Consider the following 24,777-nt stretch of genomic DNA (forward strand, 5'->3'; position numbering starts at 1 on the left):
CTTTGCTCAGTGGCACCTCAGTGGCACCTTGGCAGATCGGGATTCGAACCGGCAACCTTCTGATTACGGGGCCACTTCCTTAACCGCTAGGCCGCCACTAGGCCATCACCAATCTGATAAATAGTTTTATTAAAAGTTTTCTGATTCTGATTCTGATTCTGAGCAAGACACTTAACCTTGGGTGTCTCCAGGGGGACTGACTGTAAGTCATTCTGGTAAGGACATCTGATAAATGCCGTTAATGTAAATATAATAGAATCCAGGTTATGTCATGAGACTGGTGTGCTGTGGCTGTAGAGAACAAGTACACCAGTGGCAGCATATGACTGTTGCCAGTGTGAGTGTAACACACAGTCAGTTACAGCATTATGATGTTTTGTTAAAAGCATGTATAGTTTTAAAGTCTGAGGTAGTCAAGTGTTTTAAATGAACGTTTTGAAATGCATACACTGATGTGTGATGGTGGTGTTCATTCACTGCTGTCACTGGAACAGGCAATCTAGGAACTACGATGGTCGCTGTTGATATCACTTTAGACTAAAATCCACAGTCATCTTGCAACCTAGAAGAGAAAAAAATGTTTTTTTATTGTTTGAAATTTACATTTTTTTTTCTTCAGCTTCATTTCTTAATTTCTTGCAGGAGTTAAAGATAGAACTGGGATCCGAAAAGGCCAAACTACAGGGCATCATAGACAGAATGAATGCGAGACCCACCCACAAGCCACAAGAGATCCAAATCCCACTAGAGGAAGTCTCGCATGCACTGAAGGAAGTTGAGGAAGCGGTACTGCCTCCTTTCCACCATTTGTTTGTGTCCGGTCACTGGCAATTGTGCAAATTGAGAGTGCTGTTTATATTTTTGTGGCTTGCTCATACATTTCTCCTCCTGCTGTCGCAGCTTGCGGCTGCTTTGGAGCAGAGCAGCCCGTTCCACAGACTGGGTGACCAGGTTAAAGAGGTCACGGGGGGGTTAGAGGAGGTGCAGGCCCTGTTACAGCAGAGCAGCCCATCTGTCACTGAAGCTGAGCGGAAGCTGAAGGCACGTGGCTTTGTCTGAATTAATTATTTGATCATTTAATGTTCTCTGAAGACATCTAAAGCGTAAAAGTGCAACCCCAATTTCAATGAAGTTGTGTAAAACATAAATAAAAAGTCCCTTTCAACCCATATTCAGTTGGATACACAAGAAACACAAGATATCTAATGTTCAAACTGACAAACTATTCTTTTTTTTTTTTTTTTTTTTTTTTTTCAAATCTTCACTCATTTTGAATTTGATGCATGAAACACTTTCCAAAAAATTGGGACAGGCACTGTGTTACACCACCTCAACTTTTAACAAACTGAGGACACTAATTGTTGAATTGTTTCTTTCCCATTCTTGCTTGATTTACAACCAGTCCAGGGTCTCTGTTTTTTTTTTTTTTTAATATGGACTGCAGGCAGGCCCATCTGGCCTTGCATTGTCTGGCTGAAATAAGCAGGGACGTCCCTGAAAAAGACGTTGCTGGGATGCCAGCATATGTTGCTCCAAAACTTGTATATATATACCTTTCAGCATTAATGGTGCCTTCACAGATGTTCAAGTTACCCATGACATGGGCACTAACACGCCCATACCATCACAGATGCTGGCTTTTTAACTTTTTGCTCATTGGCCAGGTGGGCACAACATCCATTTCCATAGATGATTTGAAATGTGGACTCGGTTTTTAATGTCGAGCTGCCTGAGAGATGGAAGGTCACGGGCATCTAATGTTGTTTTTTGTCCTTGCGGATTTTTTGAACTTTTTTTTTGTTGTGTTGGACTTTTTGCCCATGCAGATGTTCACAAAGTGATGAACCTTGTCCTGTCCTTGCTTGTGAGTACCATCCAACCTCTACAACTCATACAAAATGCAGCAGCACGACTGATCTTTAACCTTCCCAAATTCTCCCACAACGCCCCTCTGCTACGCTCCCTCCACTGGATCCCAGTAGCTGCACGCATCAGGTTCAAAATACTGATGCTGGCCTACAAAGCCAAACATGGAGTAGCACCATCCTACCTCACAGCCCTTATTACACCTCGCACTACACCTCGTATACTCCGAGCCTCCAGTACTGCTCACCTGGTCCCTCCATCTCTGGAGGTAAATGGAAGACATTCATCTAGACTCTTCTCCTTCTTGGCCCCTCGGTGGTGGAATGAACTTCCCCCACGAGGTCAGAACAGCTCAGTCACTGAGTATCTTCAAGACCTTCCTCTTTAGAGAATATTTAGATTAATTTATAAACTTCTTATTGTCGAACTTGTGTACAGAAAAACAACAAGAGTGAATAAAAAGATTGTATTCATAGTTGGGGTCCTAATGAACCAGAACTGATCACTTCATCCATGGTAACTTGAAAGCACGATGTAAGTCGCTCTGGATAAGGGCGTCTGCCAAATGCCTTAAATGTAAAAGTAAATGTAAATGTGAGCGACTGAGGCCTTTAAGGACGTTCCTTTTAATCCCGATCATGACAAATGCCTGTTTCCAACTAAGCTGTTCAACATGTTCAAAACAGGTGTTTTCACAACTTTTCCAGTGTTTTGCATCAAAATTCAAAATGAGTATTGCAAAAAAACATTGCAAGAAACAGGTTGGAAATCCTGTGAAAAGGATTTGCAAATCATTGAATTCTGTTTTTATTCACATTTTACACATAGTCCCAACTTCATTGTAACTGGGTACGTATAGTTTTCATATTAGTTTCTAAAAACCAATTATCATGTCAAAATATCAGGAGCTGGGACAAATGAATGGAAGCCAGTATTCTGACCCACAGTATAGGCAGAAATCTGAATTTTACCTTGTGCATGGTTAGCGTGTCTGGGATGAGCTGGACCAATGGCACTCTCGTATGGCGGTTCTGGAAGCAGAGGTGCAGGAGGTGGCCATCGAGGAGCCGGAGAAGGCGCACAAGCTCATGGACAAGCTCACAGATCCACTGCAACTTTACCAGACTGTGGCTAAGCAAGCTGAGCAGAGGACCACCTTTCTTGGCAGGGTGAGACCTCCGTGACCTACAGTACCCAGAATTCTAGTCTTCGCGTATGTGTCTGGTAGTGTTGCTTGTACGTCTGCCATATACCAGATTGTTTTATGATATTTTCTTTTCTTGACCGTTCAGATCCCTGTCTGCCTTCAGGAACTGGAGGAGACATTGAACAGCGCCTCACACTGGCTGAAGCAGGCTCGGGCCTGGTTGAACATGCCCTGTACCTACATTACTGCAAAGTGCCTCCACGGCCACACAAACTCCCTTCAGGTCAGCCCGACACTACACTATATACTTGTTCTGTAACATAAACTCTGTATTACCTCATTTTATTCTAGTTACTTTTAATACGGATCTACGTAATAAAATATTTTTCTGTAGATGGTGCTGGACGACTCTGATGGCATCAAAACAGCACTGGAGGCGTTTGCTCCCATGTTGAATGAAATCTCTGCAGTGTGCGACACCACTGCACTACAAGAGCGACTTTACCAGGCAAACCAGCAGGTCACAGACATGCAGCAAAGCATCATGGGTCCTCTGGCACAGCTGCAGCATGTGGCAGAAGTGAGCAAATCATAATAGAAATAAAAATTTGAAATATCTCGCACAGTCTGATAAATGCTGTAAATGTATGTGTGCAAAATTCGCTTGAATATTTGTGCATCTGTGCTTATTGCAGGAAGTGGATGCAATTGAAGCTGAAGTAAAGACGATGGAAAAAAATGTCTCCAAAATTAGAACCATCCTGTCCACCATGGACACAGGACACATATCAAGTGAGGAACATCTACGGAACCGCCAGGTCAGTCTCATTACCCCTCGCTTTGCATGTCAGGCATTTTTCAAAAAACAGATCACCCAAACCTATGCACCCTACACTTGAGCTATGCAATAAACGTCAAATCCTGAAATGAAATCACCGCAATACTATTTGTCATGAGTTTCCAAAGTCAGTTTGACTTGACATGTGAGCAGGTTTGTTTTATTAATATTAATTATGTAACAGTCCAATCCTACACTCATTTGTCTTTCTTAAGGTGATTCTGGACAACATCCGCTCCATGAAGAGGACCATTGCTGAGATTGAGCACTGTAGACCGGACCTCGGACTCCCCAGTGGAGCCGATCAGACCCTTACAGTGTTCCAGCGTGCTCAGGAGCTCCAACAGCCTGTTGAGGACCTGGAGCAGATCACTCAGGAACAGAGCACTTTACTACAGGTACGTGTTGGCTATTATGTTTGTGGAAACGAGATCAAGGAAAAATCGTCATATTTCTATGGCAACCATTCCCATGTCCTCCTTCTTCAGCATGATAAGCATCTGTTTGTTTGGTTATTTAGCATTATTGTAACATAACTGTATTTTGATGACAATTGGAATTTTTATTCAAACTTAACTCACAAAAACCCAGTGATTGAGAAATAATGTAAAAAGTGTTTTTTTTACATGGTTGTAGAAATGCTCATTTGTATAGACGATGGAGATTTTGTCTGAGGGTTAGTGTTTCATTCCATTGCGTGTGCATTTTTTTAATGCTTCAGGAATAGCTTGTACTGCCCTTAAGTGGTTATCAATACTGACTTGCCAATCATGCCCTTTCACAATCCAACCCAGGGTTGAATACTACAAACACTATAGGTAGCCGTCCCATCTTGGTTGCCAATATTGCCCATACTAGTGCTCTTACTGTCTCTCTGTTGTATATTCATTGTATTCAATTAAATGAGATGCATAATATGTGTATTTCCCTGTTTGTTCATATTTTCAGTTTTTTTAATTGTGACCACAAGAGAAATATCCAAAATCAATAGGCCTTGGAAACAAATGGTGCATTCCACCTGGAACGTCCCCTGAATGCAGATTTTGGGTGTACTCCATAACCCCTGACCTCATAATCTATGTTAGTGGGCCATGAAGAAATGTTTGGTCAAGGTTATATCACTGACTGTGTTTCCTCTGTGTCTTTATGCGTCAATTACTGTGTCGGTCTTGCTTACAATGGCTTGTGGCTAAACTAGCTGTTTTTTTGACTTGTAAACTTCAATACAGTCTACTTGGATGTTATGTCATTCCCAGCTCCAACATTCAAATTCAAGGCTAATGGAACACTAATCTTGGTAATGCATTCTTAAATGCTGTTTATCTATCTGCTGATGTATATATCAGTAATCTTTGTGATGTATCAAGTTATAAACGGCATATATTCTAAGCCTAGCTGTACCTATTCAACTTTATTGAATACACTGTAGTTCCGACCTCCACCTAGCATGACTATGTTCTATGTTATGCAGTTCTGGAACTGGAACCAATACTGAGCCACTCGTAATGAAAAGTGTATTTCAAATTTTTCATCACTAATTATCATTAATGTAAAAGTGAAGCTTAACTAGATTTGCGGACGCTTGTGGTTTGTGTTAACAGGCAGAACTTAGGCAGACCATGGAACAGGGACACCTGTCCTTCAGTACCACTGCCAGTGCTGCGCTGCCCAGTCCAGACCCCCTGTCTTCCGGTGGTGCTGAGGTTAGTTCAGTTTTTAATCAACTACAGCTCAGGAGAAAATGCACTGAGGCATGGGTCAATGTGTATTTGCATGCTGTGTGTTTATCGACTGAACCAGGAAGCTCAGGAAAGCCCAGAGGACGAGGATGAAGATGATAAAGACAGTCTTGACTCCTCATCCTCTGAGACACTAACAGGCAGTGTGTCGGAGGTAAAATATGAAGCATAAAAGTATTTCCCGTCCTATTCTTTCATCTAAATCTTTGGCAAGATTTTCTGGGACACTTCCGCCATTTCCTTTTTTCATCTGTTTGGTGCCATTTTTGTGTGAAAGTTTGGTGGAAATCACATACTGTGATTCTCAAACAGTCATGTGATAGAGAGGAAACGTTGCTGAATTTAACCAAATTACCGAGGGGCGCAAAATAATCGAACAAAGTTCCCATAATATGCAGGAAGTGAGGAGGGAGGAGCCCAATACCAATCAGAACCAGTCAGTAGAGCTCCTCTTCATATTTATGAACCCACCAAAACAGGGAAAAGTAAATCATAGAGGCATAAATGGGTGAATGGAATCAACCAGTCAGGTAAAAATATAGTATAGATCACTTGTACTTAGTACTAATGATATATTGTTAACTAAAGATGTACTTATATATTAATGTTAAATATGTAAATATAAGTACTGCTCGGATAGAAATATACTTGTAATTGTAATATATGAAATATTTTAATATATTTTGGTATTTCTCTGGATAAATTTGCGTATCTAACATCAGAGAACATTTTTTTTTCAATTGCTGCTGTTTATGTACATGCATGTGTTCCGCATGTATTAGACAACATTTTTAGCGTACGTCTGGCCTGAAGTGGCCTTCTTTAGAAACCTCTGTGGTTCTGTCAGGGGCAGCTGTCCTCTCTCAGCTCAGAGCTGCTCAATCACATGTCTAAATGCGCAATCAATGCTCTATTCTGTCCAGCAGGACCCAGAAGACGTGTTCAGGGGGGACGTATTTGGAAGTACATCACCTACAGTAGTTACTGCATCATTGGCAGAGGTAAAAAGCTAAAAGTGCGCCGTCAGTGGAAATGCTGTATCTTTGCTTTTGATTTGTTTCTTTTGTTCTCGTCTTTTAAGGCTGGACATGATGCCGCATGAGTAACTTTTGTTTTATGTCTTGCTTTAATTATGTTGACTCTGTTCATGTGCTGTTTACTCTCATATTGGTTCTCAGAATTCAACTCCCAAAGGGAGTCACTCTGTAACTAAGGAAACAGGATTGCTAAGCACCGTTCCAGAGTCCGTCACCAAGGAGACGGTGCCACTTGCATCTGGCCAAACTGCGGTTGCAGAAGTTATGGATCTGGGAGAAGCTGTTTCTTCAGGAGACCCTGGCCCAGTTTTCAAAGGGTCTGACACGGCCTCAGAGGGACCAGATTCCTCAGAGTCCGTCATCCCGGAGCCTGCAGCTCACAGGGCTGAGTTATCTACCACTGTACCGCGACCCAAACCGCAACAGGTACCGGTACCTGATGCTGGAAGTAGAGCCGCACAGTCAGTAACAACGAACAGCAAATCAAGGGCTCAGGTGGACACTGCAGTCGCGCCTGGTTCTGGCCGGGCTGGGCCTACGGAGACGCGCGCTGAGACCATGCAAGGCCGACCGCAGTGTGAGACGGTGTCACCTGTCACAACCCCGTCACCATGTGCTAAAGTCCTTCCTCATGTAGACACGAGGAATCAGGAACCTAGACAGGTGAGTCAACCTTGCACAAATAAACGCGATATATAAAAATACATGTCCACCATATTACAAATGTGGATGTGTGGGGCGTGGACGTGTTCGGGATTTACCTAAACAAGCAGTAAAATCAAGAAGGGAACACTTGCTAGTTATCTGTATATTATATATATATATATATATATATATATATATATATATATACACACACACACACACACACACACACACACACACACACACACACACACACACACACACACACACACACACACACACATTATACTGTCTCTGGCACAATCGATTAGTGCGTTCGGCTGTTACCCGAAAGGTTGGTGGTTCAAGCCCACCCATGGACGAAAAGTCTTGTTATGGGTGGTAGTAGCCTAGTGGGTAACACACTCGCCTATGACCCAGAAGACCCAGGTTCAAACCCCACTTACTACCATTGTGTCCCTGAGCAAGACACTTAACCCTGAGTTGCTCCAAGGGGGGACTGTCCCTGTAACTACTGATTGTAAGTCGCTCTGGATAAGGGCGTCTGATAAATGCTGTAAATGTAAATATCAAGTGCAGATACCCAAGTCCTCCTTTTAATCTTTCACTTCCAAGTATTTATCTTCTAATCTACTTCTAAAGTATTCCTGGGATTAATTATGGATATGGCTATTCTATTTATTTATTTTTTAACAGGACTGTGGAATAAGTCTGTAATGTCTATCCTGGCGCACAGTCTGATAATCTTTAAAATGATCATGAGCACAAAACATTGAAGGCAAACAATTATCTTTAGGTGAAACAATAACAAGGTAGGTTATAGATGTCTTTGTGCAATATTTTAGAAATGTTACTTCAGTGGACATCAGTGGACATCATAAACCCGATCTCTGTTATAGTCTTCTCGGGACCACATCAGCTACTAAACTACTTTTATTCAAGAGTTTTGATTGGTGAACTTGGTGAATCTTACATTCTTACACGAATGTCCCCAGTTTGCCACGGTGGTGAAAATACCCTGTTCAGGTTTTATTTATTTGTAATATTTCAGGCTTATACTTGATTCTGTTGCTGTATATAGAATAAAACTGCAAGTCTTTGGCTGGGCTAACAAGCCGCTGCTGTGTCACATTCTAGGATGGTGCAAGATAAATACAGTGAGGACTTCTGTAGTTGTGGGGTGGTAGTTAGATCCGCATCGGAATGTTTAAAATTCCCCTGTGGTTGTGCCGTGCAGCCTGCTTGTTGCACTGGGATGTTAGGAAACTAATTTTTGATTTTTTTTCTTCTGTCATCGTGGCTTATAGGGCGATCTGAAAAAGCAGACGGATCTCAGTGAAACCCCTAAGGGCAGCGTTACTGTGACACATGACATCGACCTCCAGGCGACCGCAGGGTACAGTATTAAACAACTTCAAACAGAAACACGTCTGTTTTGTGTAAAATGTGAAATTCTGGAGATTCTGCGGGAACCGTTGCACAATAGCATCCCACTTATAACATCCCAGCTTCCAGGGTGGACACGTCGGGGTTTCTGGCCTGCCTGAAGAGGGCGCCACAGTCAAAGGTGACCTGTCCCACCTCCTCAGTGGTCCCTCTGAAAGGCAGGGGCTGGAGAGTCCGGTGTCGATGTTAGAAGGAACTGTGACCAGACGTGCGCCGGAAGAGGTGGAGTTTCTACAGAAACATGGCAAACTGTACAAATTACACAACCATACGAACGTTTAGGCAAATTAAAAAATGTCTTTGTTTTTAACTTTTTAATGATTATTTATTATTCGTTTTTTTATTTTTCTGTTCAAACCCTTTTCTGTTTTCTATTCATGTTTTTTTAATGGCAAAACAAGAACATTCATAAATTACCCTACACTTTTCTACAGTAGTGTATATGCTCTGTCAAGAAGTTTGACTCTTCAGAACTTTCCCATCTCTTGATTTTGTCTTGATTTGCTGGTGGGTTAGAAAAGTAGTGAACAACACGTCTAGTCGCCGTGTAACTGGTGCTGTGTGTTGTCCTGCAGCCTGGCCCAGAGCCTGTGTGGAGCTCCATGCGGTGTCGGCTGGACACCGCGGATCAGAACGAGGACATGCAGCTCTGCGCTGAAGCTCTGCTGCATGGTCTGACCAGTCTGACTCAGTTGGAGTCAAATCTCAGTCTGGACTCACCACTTCACAGTCCCAGTCAACTGCAGAGTCTGCTGAGCAGACACAAGGTACAGTACGCATCAGAACTACCATGCTTCACATTTCTGGCATTTTCCAGAGCGCCTTACGATCAGTAGTTACAGGGACAGTCACCCTGGAGACAATGGTAGTAAGTGGGGTTTCAAATGAACCAGTACATGTAATGTGCACCATGACACTGGACTAAAACCTACTCTGCATGGACAGATGCTCTATACTACACTTTAGACTTCTCCACCTCTACAACTATTGGACTTTTTTTCTCTTATTGGACAAATCATCACCAGCCCTGCACTGACACCATTTGCAGGCTCCTTCTACCCTGGAAGGGGGTCCCTCTCTGTATCACTCCTTCCCAAGGTTTCTTCCTGTCTTTTTTTTTTTTTTCCTCTCTCCTAGAGTTTTTCCTTATGTGTGTCAAATATAAAGGGTCAAATGTGGGGGTTGTCAACTGTAGGGCCTGTCAAAACCCATTGAGACATACTAGAAAAAAACCTAGCAAAATCCATGGAGATCTCACCTCACATTTTAAAGGATCTGCTGCTGACACGTTGTCATGTACCACAGGACACCTTCAAGTCTTCGGTCTCAACAGGCCGCGTGTGCACTGAAATTCTGCCTGAGCAGGTCAGGTATCCACTCCAGTCCTTGGTATTTTGGACATTTTATTGTAACTTCTTAAGCGAGCGAGTTGACTGCGAGGACATTCTGACCCATCTGAAGCGACCCGTGATCAGTTACCGTGGCCGTGGTGTGATTTTTTTTTGTGTAAACATTTGGGAAGTTTCAAAAGCTTGAGTTCTATGGTTTCTTTTTTTATTATCCATGAGAATAAACAGTGTTAGTGAAATCTCAGATTTCCTCAACGAAAAGGTTTTGCTAAGACCTTTTTTTATGTGTGTATAAAGTATATAAATAAATAATTATTTATGTGTCCTTTAACCCTTTAATTTAGCACCTTTATAAAATAATAGCAGTAGCATGTCCTGAAAGCTTGTGCTGTGGCCGTTATGTTTCGGCAGAAGTACTTGCAGGAGGTGAACGGTCAGCTGGCCTTGCTGAGACGTGTGGGTCAGCAGCTGCCCGAGGGGGCGCTGCAGGGTCAGGCACCGTTGGAGCAGCAGGTTGCAGTGCTTCAGGAACGGGGTCTGGAGGAGGGGAGCCGCATGCACCAGATCCTCCAGGTAGTTCACACACGTGCTAACACACACACACACACACACACACACACACACACACACACACACACACACACACGATTCAGTTCAGACAGACACAGCTACGTGGCGAGTACTGGGCCTATATGTGTGTAAATTATTTACTTACAGGATTGGACTGAGTGGGAGGAGGCTAAAGGTCACATGAGCAGGCTGCTGGATGACCTGGAGGACAGCATGTCCAGTGAGTTACCAGACCAGGATCCTGAGGAGCAGCTGAGAGCCCAGAAGGTGACTTAGGAGACCATGACTTACAGCCCCAGGGTTCCATAGTGAATTGTCCAAGGCTCATTGGTTTAAATCTCCTTTGCTCCCTTGTTATATATATATATATAAAATCCATAAGTCATAATAGAATGGTGGTTGAAACTTTGTATGGGTCGGCACTATTTTTACAATATAATTTACTCTTTATGATAGTCAGCAGTAGCATTGGATCCCTTTTTATTGTGATAAGGCCTACTTTGGATGACACTGCTGCAGTTTTTACCTGTCAGGCAATGTCAGAATGTGAGCCAGACAAAGCATCCAGATCCAGATTGAGCCCCAGATGCCGCATATATTATAGCACTTTTGGAAAAATGTACATTAAAGTGCATTAATTTACACCTCATTTGTTATGGCAGCAGGTGCTCTGGACTGATCGGTGGAAAATTCTCTTCTGTTCATTCACTGCATTAAAACTTTTATTTTTGAAAGCATTCTTATTTTATAGCATCTTTTTCCCATCTGCTTAAAGTGTTTTTGCACAGTACTGTACATTATGTGGGTTGCGGATCCCTGTTTTTGTCCCACTTTTTTAGCATCACCCTGTGAGCCTTTGGGGTGTTAGTCTATAATTTTGTATTTTCAGGCTCATTCTTCACATGAAATTCTAACTTTCCTGCTGCAGCACAAGATCTAATCTGCTGCTGTATTTTTTTCCTTGTTGTGGGCAGATGAGTTTTACTGGAACATGAGAGAACTGAGTTCAGCACAGGTCTGTGGGCTACGGATTGCGTGTGTTCCCTCTCTTTGTGGCCGTGGCACACTTCATTCCAAATCAAATTATCCACTGAGCGACGAACTGCATAACGGCAGAACTTCATGTACCAAATACCCTCTACCTCCCTCCTGGTTCCGCGCTTTCAGATATTATTTCCTCCCCTGCAATTACTCAGCTCTTACTCAGCCGGAGATGGGCTCGGAGCAGGGGAGGGTCTGAAATAGACTCCCGGCCAAACTGAAAAACGGGGCCTGAGGAATGGCTGATGCCGCTTAGAGTATAACTTTTTGTGAAAGGTAGTTTTGGATGAAGGTGGTAATTCAATTTCTCATTTTCTTTTTTTTTTTTTTTTTTTTTTTGGTTCTTTTTCATTCTTGCCACCATATATTATCCTTTTTTCTTCTTTTCAATCTTGCACATTGCCTACTTGTTGCAGCGACTGCGGGAGAGGTTTGAGCAGAGCAGGGCCGAGTTTGGCCTGATTCTGGATCAGGGAAGGGCCTTACAGAGGAGGGGCTGTAACGTCACCAGGCCGTGCTGGACTGCATTTCTGCTGCGCTGGCGCTCTGTCCAGAGGAAGCTGGAGCAGGAGGAGCTCTGTACAGAACAGTGCAGGAAACACTGGGACAGGTAGAAAATCTGTAGAAAATATAAAAGTATGAACTGGTCTATTCATTCATTTACATAAAAGTGTGTGATTGTGATTCGGTGTATTTAAATAAAATACTACACTTTAGAAAAATCTGCATTATATTTTTATTATACACACTCTCACATATATAACTGATTGCGGTGTAATTACACAGATAGGTTTTTAAATTATGGTTGGAAGAAGTTTCTTTGTTTATCTTAAAAATACTGACATATCAACAATCACCTGGAACTTATTAATGAATGTATTCCAATTTTCATAATTCGGGGTTTCAATGACTGCCTTGCCAAAAAGGGTTCGCTTTAGACTCTAGAGGCTAATTACATCAGACTCCTTAGACGTGGAGAGAGTACTGTTCAATAGATTAAGGTAAAGCCACAAATGTGTGTGATGAATTCATCTTAAAGGTCCCCTGACATAATTTTTTTTTAATTTGCGGAAATAACATCATCGACACTATTCATCAAACCAAATGTTTGTCACAGACAGGAAATCACGACATAAGGGGACAAATTCCAGATCCGACCATCTGAGCTGCCGCTCTCTGAATGGTGAAGCAGAATGACCAAAACAATCGCCATCTCTAGCCACTACAGGACCATAGACAGGCTCGGGGAACTCGTATTAATGTTAAATAATCCCTCAAAGTGAAATTTTCATGTCAGGAAACCTTTAATAATAAAACTTACGCATTTCTTGAACTTACAAATCAAGAGCAAACGATTAGGCGTTTCATTTGCAGTACTTCATAAGATGAACTTTGTGATGAACTAATCTATACATTTGCCTTTTCTGCTCTGTAGGTTTGTACGTGACTCCCGGGCTTTGAAGGAGTGGATGAGCGGGGCTACATCTCAGCTGCAGACGTGGGGCTTCCTCCCCGACTCCCAGCCGCAGGAGCTTTCCGGAACCCATGTCACTCAACTTATGGTGGCTAAAATTAAATAAATAGTTCATTGACGTACAAATACACATAATTCAGAAGCAATGTAAGCTCTTGTGTAACGTATGTGTAGTCCATGCATTCATTTTATTTTATCCTTTATATAATTGTGACATGAACAAACTGTCGACTTAAAAAAAAAAATTAAAAATCATTTTGGGTTGGTGGCTTTGTCTGGCAGGATTTCTGTATGGGCTTTGAGGTGCGAGCTTCTCAAAAGCTTTCAGCCACCGCGGCTGGTTCAGAGCTGCTGCAGCTGACTGACGGTGAGGCTCTACATCTGCGTGGATGTCTGGCAGAGCTGGAACAGAGCTGGGCGGAGCTGGCGTCCAGGCTACCGGCTGTCCACAGCCGGCTTCAGCAGGTGGGTGAGGCCTGAGGTGGAGTAACCCTTTTATGTTCTGAGTAATACATAACAACTATCCTGTTCTTTTTCATTTGCTTGATTTGGGATTTTATTGTTAATTGGTGACCACCGGGTCAGAAAATGAGCGTTTTGCTTCAGCATTTAAGAAATATTTGCCTAAAGGGATAAAAGTCTTGAAACAGTAAACAGTATTTTTGTAGAACAGTATGTCACAGCTTAACAAATGTACTGATAAAGTGGAACTTTTTTAGTGCCTACAGCAGCACAGAGACAAGAGAAAAGCAGAGAGTGCGTTTTTTTCTCTTGTTCACGATGTACTGAAATAATCGGATAGTTTTGGAAAGGTCACAGACTCATTTAGCTTCTCTTTAGAGACCTAGGGGCGTGGCGCCGAGTGCTGTTCCAGTGCTTCATTCACACGCTGCCGTCTGGCAGAACGGACACCGTCACGAAGCACAACACTTCCCCCCCCGGCACAACGTGACCGAGCACGTCCTGCCCTCCTGTCCTCTAGTGTCCAGCATCCACCCACACGACGCCCTTCACCTATAACCCGTTGGGGCTTCCCATTCTCTCGCAGTTCAGCCTGTTCTCTCTCCCTCAGACGCGAAGGCTAGTTCACCGCGGCACAGATTCCCCTTCAACCCCCTTTCTCCCATCTTCCCTCCTCTTCTCTCACTCGCCCCTTATAATGAGGAGTCGAGGGCTCCAGGTTCGCCCCCCCCCCCTCGCCTCCGCCTTTGTGCTGTGCTGTTAACACCTGGCACGCGGATCACCGGCGCTCCGCTCCAGGAGAAACAAGAGCAGCGCTGTTACCGCGCAGCTGCTGGTACGCCTTTATCTCCGCAGACTCTGATTTACCACCCAGGCCCTGAAAGCTTTATTATCTCCCTTTTATTAGGTCCTTTCGGCGAGGCCGCGGCATGAGCTGATGTCAGACCTTGATGTTTGGCTGGCCGAGATGGAAGGAAGGCTGGAGGAAGATGTGGGGGACACGCTCCAGGCTCTGGGTGCAGCTGAACTCGCTGGAAAACTGGAGCGCTGTCAGGTTTCTGTCTCCCTCGCTGTCATTCAGTATATGAAAGACCCACCGCGCCATCCTAACATAATCCAAGACACATTTACAGGGGCACTGATGTGACTTATTGAGAGGTGTGGGTTTAAATCATCCAGAATGAGGATGTCAATCATCAGGTTCCTTCCATTTTAGATACACATGTTCATAATATAGTCTAAATACTTTGTTGTGTATAACAATTCCATATAATAACCCTCCAAGTATAATTATAAAACTATAAAATCTGTCACATTGTTAAGTCAAATATTCTATAATTAATGCCACATCTATATTATCTATATACATCATACTGTTTTCTTTGTATAATTTTTTTTTTTTTAATAGTTTTTTTTTTTCATGATTATTATTCCATAGTATCGTAAGGCAGAGATAAGCAGCCGTCAGCCCTATCTGGACTTCTTCAATCAGTCGGTGGAAGAGGACATGCCGTTGGATATTCTGGCTGGTTATACAGAGCGTTCAACCCTAGCTGAACAGCTTGGAGCTTTAAACCTACGCTGGCTCAATGTGCAGAGGGCATCAAATGGCCAGGTAGGAACTAGCTTCAGTTCTTCTAATCCATTACTATTACTTGAGCATGATTAGAGCATGATGGTTAAACAGAGGGAGAAATACACAGTCGAGTTATTTAAAAATAGCTATTTAAAAGTACACTTTTAAAAACAGGATGAAATAGGAGGGGTAAATACACTCTCAAACCTTTCCCTCTTTGGCGACATTTGATCTGATCTAATCAGACATAGAAATAGAATATGTCTATTGAATTTTCAACATCAACACCCTTCACGTTAGAAAAGGGAAAAGAACAACACACACACACAAACAATACATATACAAAATGTAAAAAGAAAAAACATTCAGGTACACAGTCATAAAAAAAAAGATCCTGGCATAGGAAATTCCTGCAGTGTAGAGGATAAAAGTTCCCATATTACGGGTCCCATATTTTGTAGAAACCAGTGGATTCATGTTTCCAAGTTTGCATTGAACTTGTTTTTAGAAAGGCTCATTTTTAACAGGAATGTTACAATGCTAAACCATAAGTGCATCACCTCATATTATTTAAACCTTTTAATGTCTCCTTACAAGTTCAGTAGGTTGCTCTTGGAACTTCACACCCTGTTTTGAGACACGTCCTGATGAAATGAGCCAGACACACTTGATGTTACTGTCCATTGTAATGCCAGCAGGGAAAATTACAGTTGTGCTACAGAGTGGAAATGAGTATTTATTAGCATGTTTTGTCCAAAAAAAAGGAAAATTGTAGTGGCTTCTATTTCCAGACTAAAGTAATCTCACCTGCCAACTGGACCGCTCAGTCTCCATCGAATCCCAAGAGTCTGAATTGAGAATTTGCTCCTCACTATAGACGCGTCTCGTGGAGGCGCAGCTGCACGTCTGTGCAGGCCGGGAGGGCCGTCTGCAGAAGCTGGGCGGCTGGGTTGCAGCCCAGAGGCGGAAGCTGGGTCAGTGCGAGAAACCAGACCACTGGTCACAGGTGGAGAAGGCCCTGCAGCAATGTCAGGTGAGACGTCAGGGTGCGGCTGGGGTCTGGGTCTTCTCACCAACATGGCTTCAAATCGTTTTCCTTTTAATAAGGCATTCACCGATTTTCTCTTATAATATCACAAGCACGAAAATGCATTCATGTAATAATGTTCATGCAGATACAAACTAAAACAGCTATATTTTAATGGGTCAGAACACATAGTGTGTGTTTTTTTGAGCCAGTTCATTTGGTATTCTAAGAAACCTTAGAATAGAATACCTTTTCTTGTCATTAAATAGATGTGCCATTAAAAGCAGCTCCTTCAGTGCAGACATGCATGTAGAAAATAATACAGAAAAAATGCAAAATATTCAAAAATACAGTAATGTGTCAGAAATAGCAGAAATTACCAAAAATGTATTCTATATACATATGGGAAGGATAAATAGCTGAGTACGGTGTGTGTCTGAGTATACAGTGTGTGGGTTGCACCTCACTTAACCTTTGTTGACTTCCTCTCTGTATGTCTGACTGTAGGACATTGAGGAGGAGTGTAAGGGGAAGTGTTCTGAGCTTCAGGAGCTGAAGGCCATTAGACTGTCTGATACTGAGCACCCTAGCGATGTGGCGTTCTGCGACCAGTTGGACAGAACCATCCAGAACTACTCTGTTCTCACACAACAGGTTAACGCACATACCTGTACCTATGAATTGGATCAGATAAACACAAACATTTTCTCGTTTCAGATGAATCTCATCTCATTCTTAATTTTAGGTGGAAATGCTGAGACCCAGCCTGCAACAGGTCTGGGATCAGTGGAGACATTTTGAGAAGTTGCTGGAAGAAGCAGCGCTTAACACTGCAAGGACCTTCTACAGTGTGGAGCTGGGCTGCCGATATCCACGCCTGACACTGCAGGACAGCAGGGACTGTATACGACGGCTGCAGGTGGCTCCGCTTCTCCACCCTCGTATTCTGATTCCGAGTCACTTGAATTGGGAGGTTAAATTCAGGAATTGAATGAATCTGCCATTTTATTTAGCTCAAAGTAAGCTTTACTGTCATCTTAGCTACAGTCCGACCAAAAGTTTGTAGACCTTCTCATGTGTTTTCTTTATTTTCGTGACCATTTACCTTGGTAGATTCTCACTGAAGGCATCAAAACTATGAATGAACACATGTGGAGTTATGTACTTGACAAAAAAAGGTCCCAGAGGTGTTTAGTACCTTGTTGGCCCCTTTGCCTTCACTCTGCGGTCCAGCTCACCCCAAACCATCTCGACTGGGTTCAGGTCCGGTGACTGTGGAGGTCAGGTCTCCACTATTTATTAAGTACATAACTCCACATGTGTTCATTCATAGTTTTGATGTCTTCAGTGAGAATCTACCAATGTAAATGGTCATGACAATAAAGAAAACACATTGAATGAGAAGGTGTGTCCAAACATTTGGCCTTTACTGTATATACAGTCGAGTATACAGAAAGACGAGATGACAAGACAGTGAGTTACAGTGAGACTAGAACAAATAGGACATAGAGTTGTCATATTTGCATGGAGTGGGGACATATTAAAAGACTAAATATCTATATACTTTACGCTGCACCTCTAACCACAGATGCTCCAGGAAAAGGCAGAAGAAGCTGGGAAATTGTGGCTCCTCATCAACAGCGTACTGTCTAGCCTGAGGGAGCGAGTGAGCCCTGGTGCTGCCCTGCTGCTGAACGAACGGGTGCAGAGGGAGAAAACCCGGTGAGTAACTAACAAAAGACGTACGTGTTCTTTATAGAAATATTATGTCTATTTGCATGTCTATACTTTTCTGGCTCTGCTGGCTTGGCTGGAGAACATTACCTGCCTGACTAGTATAATGGTCACCTTTGTTCTAGTGAATGGAATGAATTATTTCAGTTTAGAGGGATTGGTTCATGTTTTGCACTAAACCAAGACTTCACCTCAACTTTAGGCATGGTGTTGATTGGCCTTCTCCTCTAACACAAATGCTCTTCTGGATGCATGGGCAAAAAGTCCAACAGGCACGCCTTCATGGGAGAGTGGATCTCCATATCGGTGGTGATTAATATAGAATGGATTCATTTAGCACTCACTAATGTTTTAATCTGTTCGCTCCATCAGGTGGGAAGCATCGATGAAGGCCATGAGGGAAGAGCTAGAGAATGCCCAGACTCTGCAGCAGCTCAGACAGGAGTACCACCGTCTTGTTGCTGCCTTCTCCACCCATCTACAACAGCTCTGGGAGCAGATCGAGGATCAGTCCCGACCCTCATTTGGACAAGAGGACACTGTTCAGCATATTCAGCATGCCATGGACATCATCAGTGTGAGCTTCCGTAAACGTGCCCAGCATAGTTGTGTCCCTCACCTGTGCTTTTTCCCCTATTGTGTGGGACGTTCATTTGTTACAGAACGCTAGAGAATTCAGGTCTTAATTCAACAAAAAAGCTCTCTGGACACTTACTGGTCTTTATTCATTTCTGCCAAAGGTATTAAAACACTGCTTTAAAGGTGATATTTGACAATTTAACAAAGTAGTTTCTGTTTTGAGCCCAATGATGAATGGGATGAGTGAGTCTGGCCCCCCCCCCTGAAATCTTGAAATAAACTGGAGACCTTGAAAGTGGTCCAGGGCGATCCTCTGTCTCAGTACAGTAGGGCTAATCCAGATTTTGTTCAGCAGGTTCTTACGGCGGAGGTGAAGGCCGCACAGGCCAGAGTCGGCGAGGTGCTGGAGGCTGCCCAGCATCTCATTGGCCAGTTGGACACTGAAGGATCTTCTCTGATTAAATCAGAAACCAGACTGTTATCACGTGACCTGGTTCATTTGGGCCAGGAGGTGTGTAGAAGACAGAAACATTTACAGGTGAGAATCAAATGTTTCCTCCTTTTAACAGAAAACTATGGTATTTGAGAGTGACCGAATTGTCCGATGTGTGTTTTTGCCTATTTACACAGGAGGACCTTCAGCTGTATCAGAGCATCAGCAGGAATTTGGAGACTCTAGAGCAGAACCTGAAGGATGTGGAGATTAGCTGTCTCAGTTCTGGCCTCAGAATGGACACACTGAAGGTGAATATTTGGCCTTCTGAGCTATTATGTGATTTTCTTAGACATGTGTTGCTGTGTTTTAACAATAGATAGCAAGCTAAATCATTGCTAGAGGGCACTTGTTTTATATGTGCTCTGTCAGACAATCCAGGCTGAGTTTGGTTGGTGGGCCGGGCTAAGATTGTATGTAAAATTACACATACAACATTTGAAAGTATTTTTAGCACTGAACTGATTTAAACGTTTCTTTCATCAGTGCAATGGACACTTTAAAAAAAAAAACAAATTTATAACAATTCAGAATGTTTTTCCTTACTAACCCTTTGCATATTTCAGTGCATCTGCCATTTCTGTGGTTGAACTAATATTTCCATTCTTTAAATAGCATTAAATAGGTTGTTCACATGGCCATATCAAAGAATAGAATCGAGAAAGCAGAGACCTTTACTGTGGGGCAAGATGCATTTATTACATAAAGAAATATAACATTTTAAATTGAGTACGCCTCTCTTTTTTATCTTTTTAAAAGATCGGCCTGTTGGAGCTAAGTGCCTTAACCCCTGATCTGGGCGCCTTGAATGAAGTGAGTCTTGGGCTCCCTGTTAGTGAACAGCAAGCGGGTCGCCTTCAAGCACTTAACCAACGGTGGGTCCAGGTTTTCTCGCAGGTCACAGAGAGATATCGGTGAGTGAATTATGATAATAAATGTGAAATGTGTGTTTAAATGTAAAAGTGCAACAAAAATGCAATTAAAGAAGCAATTTAAGTTAAATGTATATTATGCAAATGTACTTTGTAATCTGATTTAATGTTGGCCAAAGATGAAATCAATGCAGAATGTTGCTCTGTTATGCAAATGTACGTTGTAATCTGCTCTCTGCACCTCATATGAAAAAAACTGATTCAACCATTTGAAATGTGTTGCATGTGGGTGTAGGACGATGCAGGCCCTGGAATTGCCTTCCCAGAGCTTGCAGCACAAATGTGAAGCCTGGATGTCCCTCTTGGAGAGGATGGAGCGCAATCTGGCGACAGATATCATTTCAGAGCGGCTTTCTCTTCAAGAACAGCTCGCTTTACATCAGGTGACGGATAAAACTCTTCGGCACTCAGATCTACTGCTGTGGACAACTGTATTTTACAGCCATAAACTTTTTTTGGGGGTCCTTTGAAGTCGCGCGCAGTGCTGTTACTCAACTCTGTCGTTTCACCCTGCAGAAGCTGAAAGCGGAGGTGTTGATGGGACAGCAGCTCTTTCACTCGGTGGCCAGTGAGCTGTTGCTGATTCAGCAGGGTAGCCAAATGGAAGACAGGTGAGGCAAAGCAGGAGAAAAACTCAGATAGCTACTGCCTTCAAAATTGTGGCATTATCCAGAGTAGAGTCCCCCCTGGAGACAATGCTACACAATGGTAGTAAGTGCAGTTTGAACTTGTGACTTTTTCTGGTTCATAGGCGGGTGTCTTACCCACTAGAACACTAGAAAATCAATTGGTGAAGTTGCAATATATTTTAGTATATACGGTGTACAGTGTTGGGCCACAGTGTTGTGTAGGGTTTACATGCTCAGCGGTTATGGAAAGTGAGTGAGTTAAGAAATCAGGGTATAATATTTATCCCTCCCATACCATTTTTTTATACCTCTTGTCGTTGTGTAAGTAATTAAAATGGAGACTTTCCGGCTGCATTTTTTTCTAGCAGCGTAATTGGCTTCCAGCTGGGGCCGTAATTCACTCCGGGGAGCATCTCTCCATGCTCAGGTCTGGAACAACAGGCTGGATCTCAGTCAGGAAATAAAGTGCTCTGTTCTGCCAGCATGGAAACCGATCTTAAATTATTTGTCTCCTAAATAAAAAAAGAAAAAGCTAGTTCCCTAAAGACTGCAAAGGAGCCAATACAGGATTTAAATATATTAACTGGTCTTAACTGGTCTGCAATTGGTTGAAATAAGCAATGGTCCTCACTCACATGGTGCTTGTGGTTTCTCAAAACGTTCAAAGAAAAAGTACTTGCATAATCAGTGTCTCTTAATCTGGCTGCTGGAAGATAACTTTTTTCACCCCATCATCATTCACAAGCCCCAGTTGTCTTTTTGTATGCATATACATCAGCCTAACAACCGGGTCATCAGGTACAAGGCTGGGACTCGCCCAAGGCAGGGCACCAACCCACCACAGGGCACACCAAACTGTAACTTTTACGTATGTACAGAGTTCTACAGAGTTTGTTTCGGTCCACAAAAGCCATCATTCCAGACTACATCATATGGAAAGTATTGATTCAGATAAGAAGGCATGCATGCACGGCATCCTTTTTTTCATGGAGCCAAGACAAAGCCATCTTCATGATGAGCAAGATTAAGAACTGCTGGTGTAATCATTGCCGTGTCATTGTTTTTTCATGTCCTTAATTAGACATCCTGATTAGAACCTAGCCATTGTTTGTTCAGCAGCAGGAATGTCCTCGTTTCGAAGCTGACCCAGCTACAGGACCGCTGGCGGAAGGTCCTGCCTCGGGCCCAGAAACGGGGGACCTTGTTGGAGCGGCTAACTGCACAGGGAAGGCTGTTGTCCATTGGCCAGAGGAAGCTGTGGAGACTTCTGAGGGATGTAGAGCCTCTACTGCCCCCTGCTGGCCTGGCTATGTGCAGTGTACAGCAACTCCAAGACACATTGAAGAACTTTGAGGTAGCTAATGTAGAGGTGACCTCTCCTGTTGAAATCTCCCTAGAAAATAACGTTTCCTTCATTGATACACCAGACAAGACAAGAACATGGTTCACCCAGATGGTCTTTCACAATATTTAAACTGCAAAACATGTCAGAGAGAAAACATACTGACTGAAAACAACTATGGTCGGTATTTGACTGATGTGTCAGAATGTGTTTAGGAACAGATTTGTTCTAACAAAGTTCTACCAAAATAGAAGCTAAGATCCTTGTGGGATGCCACATTTTTATTTTGTGGAGTATATTGATTTAGGGTTTAACGTACAGTTTGGTTTTACCTTGCAGAAGGCTGAGAAGGTGCTTCATCGCCATGGTGAACTCTACCATCAGGTTCAGCAGGCTGGGAAAGAACTTCTGGCTGAAACTAGCAAGCAGACCCGTGCCAATATTCAGGAAGAGCTGCAAACCCTGCAGGAAGCCTGGAAACACTCCCTCAGACTTCTAGGAAACAGGAGGACACTGGCTGAGTCGGTCATGGAGGTAAACATTGGTTTATCGGGCTAGGTGTCAATGGGTGGCCAGCCAAAAAACCATTTTTTTGAAGCAAAAATCTGTATTCAGAGCCTAATAAATCATAGTGTCTTATATATTAAAAAGACCAATGTGAAAACAAAATCTCTTTTTGTTACTGAACAGATGCCAAGGGGATTTATGTGCACTTTCTATTGTGGTCGATATTTGCATGGACATAAATGACAGGAAAGTCATATTAAGCATAGACAGGGATTCCAATCCCCAAAAAAAGGCATCTTAATCCAAGTCCTTTGTGAGATTAGCTATGACACCTCGTGTAAAATACCTCTTTGTTCTCAGCCCTCACAAATCCTCTGTATATTAGGGGTTGGGCAAACGAGTGTCTGCTGCTGTCATGTCGGTCCCCTCAGCTCCCATTGACCTACATACCACTCCCCCCATTACAAATTACACAGGATGGAAGATCGGCTATACTCTTGTCATTATCCACATATGGGACAGCAGGGCTTTCAATCTGCAATAGACTATGGCATGAAACCACAGAATCTACGTCACTGGACACAGATTGGGACTGTTTTTGCAGCCTGACAAATGACCGTATGACGGAATAGTTTCTAGTGTCTATATTGGACCAAGCTGTTTCTGTTTGTGCTGGGGAGCATTGTGAAGAGTGACAGTAGCTGAATCTCTCACTGTCTGAACAAGAGGGGCGCTGGGATGCCGATGCATCTCCAGATCCTGCCGACAGATTACTCTAATCCCATCTGTTGTATTAATACCCATAGTGCACGCGGAACGAACATAAACTTTGACCCTCTTTAACTGCTCTACTAATGCAGGGATTCTATATATTTTTTTTCCCCTCTGTTCCCAAACTGTGGGTCACTTTTCAAAACATTACAGCACCAGGGCTGTGCTTTAAGCCCTGATGATAACTTTCAGAGAGGTGACATCACAGTCTGTTTACTGGTTCGCAGGGTGTGGGTCACCATAGTTGTCCCAACCTCTTGGAAAGCAGCTCACAGAGGTCAGGTCCGGCTGGCCAAGTTAAACAATTTATGTCAGCCCCAGTGCATGGGAAATCCAGATCAGAGTCATGATAACAGAGGACAAGGGAAGCCAGCAGAAACGCAGTACTGCAAAATTAGCAGCATCTCTCCACACCATGGTGGAAACCAAGGAAGGAAGACCTTCTCAGTCTAATACGCAGTGGTTCTAGAGCCACTCATGAAGTAATACATGCATTTATGTACAAGGCAAAATAAAAGCTCTGGAGGATAAAACTATTTGAATTTACAGTCGTGTGGAGTGGTATTGAACAACCACTGGTTTGTGAAAAAAAAAAACATGTGAAAGTGATTAATTGTCACATTTGACAGCACAGCACCCAGCGCACACAGTGAAATGTGGTCTCTGCATTTAACCCATCCCCTGAGGGAGCAGTGGGCAGCCATGTATAAGTATTGGAATACTTTTACTTACCAATGTACATGACAATCTTGTTTTGTAGGACGTTGTTTGTTAATGTAAAGTAAGGGATACTATATAACAATAGCTCCTATTGTATTAACTCTATATTATAATACTTTTGTTATAAAATATTTTTTATAATACCAGTCAAACTTTTCTTTTTATGTTTATTGGCAGTGATGAAATCAAATACGCTTCTCTAGACAAAGACATTTGCAAATGACTGCTGGTGAATAGGATTGTCTTTGCTGACCAATGGATAGCCCATTCATTTAGATCAGTCCCCCCAACAGTGTCCAAGACAAGCCAGGACCCCCCAAACCCAATTCCTTCCGACACACACACTTTAACAGAATAAAGGGACACAAATCACAATGCAAAGTTTCACCTAAAAAGAGCTATATGAACCTTGTACTCTTCAGAACTGGAGGTGCTGCGGGGCCAGGCTAGATGAAAGCAGACGGAAGCTGGAGGAGATCAAGACGAGGCTGGAGCAGCCGCTGCCAGAGAAGCTGGCTGAGCTACATGCAGAGGAGAAGCTCTCCAAGGTGACAGCAATTTACCTCTTCATCTCTTTCTTCTTGCTCCTTTATTTCTTAGAAAAGCAGATGGTTTTTCATCTAGTCCAGGTCCAAAAAACAAAATGCACCCCTGCATTTCTTAAAAAGCTCCCAACCACAGTGACCCGCTCTGACATGCTAATGGAGAGTTTTCATGGCCATTGAATCAGGATGAAAGTTGAAACAAACACTTAAAGCGATGGAATCACAGTCCCCTCAGATGAGTTCATCTCATTATTTTGTGCTGATCAAAATCCCACTGAATGAGTGTCTGGATGGGTGCTTCAGTGCCA

At 42.9% G+C, this 24,777-nt stretch overlaps 1 protein-coding gene across 14 annotated transcripts in view; it reads left to right on the forward strand.

Moving 5' to 3' along the window:
* The window catches only part of syne2a (spectrin repeat containing, nuclear envelope 2a), an 88,410-nt gene that overhangs the window by 46,941 nt on the left and 16,692 nt on the right, over nucleotides 1-24,777 (forward strand). For 9 of the 14 annotated variants that reach the window (XM_029002237.1, XM_029002243.1, XM_029002240.1 and 6 more), the window contains 34 exons: nucleotides 643-786; nucleotides 901-1,041; nucleotides 2,853-3,035; nucleotides 3,159-3,296; nucleotides 3,408-3,593; nucleotides 3,709-3,831; nucleotides 4,067-4,249; nucleotides 5,453-5,554; nucleotides 5,652-5,744; nucleotides 6,514-6,591; nucleotides 6,769-7,290; nucleotides 8,580-8,668; nucleotides 8,781-8,940; nucleotides 9,294-9,485; nucleotides 10,479-10,640; nucleotides 10,785-10,904; nucleotides 12,095-12,288; nucleotides 13,114-13,240; nucleotides 13,435-13,617; nucleotides 14,522-14,668; nucleotides 15,053-15,229; nucleotides 16,068-16,223; nucleotides 16,725-16,871; nucleotides 16,963-17,136; nucleotides 17,806-17,939; nucleotides 18,324-18,528; nucleotides 18,886-19,068; nucleotides 19,161-19,274; nucleotides 19,783-19,937; nucleotides 20,191-20,338; nucleotides 20,472-20,566; nucleotides 21,701-21,938; nucleotides 22,266-22,460; nucleotides 24,347-24,472. In XM_029002237.1, coding sequence (XP_028858070.1) covers nucleotides 643-786; nucleotides 901-1,041; nucleotides 2,853-3,035; nucleotides 3,159-3,296; nucleotides 3,408-3,593; nucleotides 3,709-3,831; nucleotides 4,067-4,249; nucleotides 5,453-5,554; nucleotides 5,652-5,744; nucleotides 6,514-6,591; nucleotides 6,769-7,290; nucleotides 8,580-8,668; nucleotides 8,781-8,940; nucleotides 9,294-9,485; nucleotides 10,479-10,640; nucleotides 10,785-10,904; nucleotides 12,095-12,288; nucleotides 13,114-13,240; nucleotides 13,435-13,617; nucleotides 14,522-14,668; nucleotides 15,053-15,229; nucleotides 16,068-16,223; nucleotides 16,725-16,871; nucleotides 16,963-17,136; nucleotides 17,806-17,939; nucleotides 18,324-18,528; nucleotides 18,886-19,068; nucleotides 19,161-19,274; nucleotides 19,783-19,937; nucleotides 20,191-20,338; nucleotides 20,472-20,566; nucleotides 21,701-21,938; nucleotides 22,266-22,460; nucleotides 24,347-24,472 — 5,514 coding nt within the window. The remainder of the gene's footprint in view (nucleotides 1-642; nucleotides 787-900; nucleotides 1,042-2,852; nucleotides 3,036-3,158; nucleotides 3,297-3,407; nucleotides 3,594-3,708; nucleotides 3,832-4,066; nucleotides 4,250-5,452; nucleotides 5,555-5,651; nucleotides 5,745-6,513; nucleotides 6,592-6,768; nucleotides 7,291-8,579; nucleotides 8,669-8,780; nucleotides 8,941-9,293; nucleotides 9,486-10,478; nucleotides 10,641-10,784; nucleotides 10,905-12,094; nucleotides 12,289-13,113; nucleotides 13,241-13,434; nucleotides 13,618-14,521; nucleotides 14,669-15,052; nucleotides 15,230-16,067; nucleotides 16,224-16,724; nucleotides 16,872-16,962; nucleotides 17,137-17,805; nucleotides 17,940-18,323; nucleotides 18,529-18,885; nucleotides 19,069-19,160; nucleotides 19,275-19,782; nucleotides 19,938-20,190; nucleotides 20,339-20,471; nucleotides 20,567-21,700; nucleotides 21,939-22,265; nucleotides 22,461-24,346; nucleotides 24,473-24,777) is intronic. The other 5 variants (XM_029002241.1, XM_029002239.1, XM_029002242.1 and 2 more) reach the window with 5 other exon arrangements.

The sequence above is a fragment of the Denticeps clupeoides genome, chromosome 14, assembly GCF_900700375.1.
Source record: "Denticeps clupeoides chromosome 14, fDenClu1.1, whole genome shotgun sequence".
Classification (NCBI taxonomy): Eukaryota; Metazoa; Chordata; class Actinopteri; order Clupeiformes; family Denticipitidae; genus Denticeps; species Denticeps clupeoides.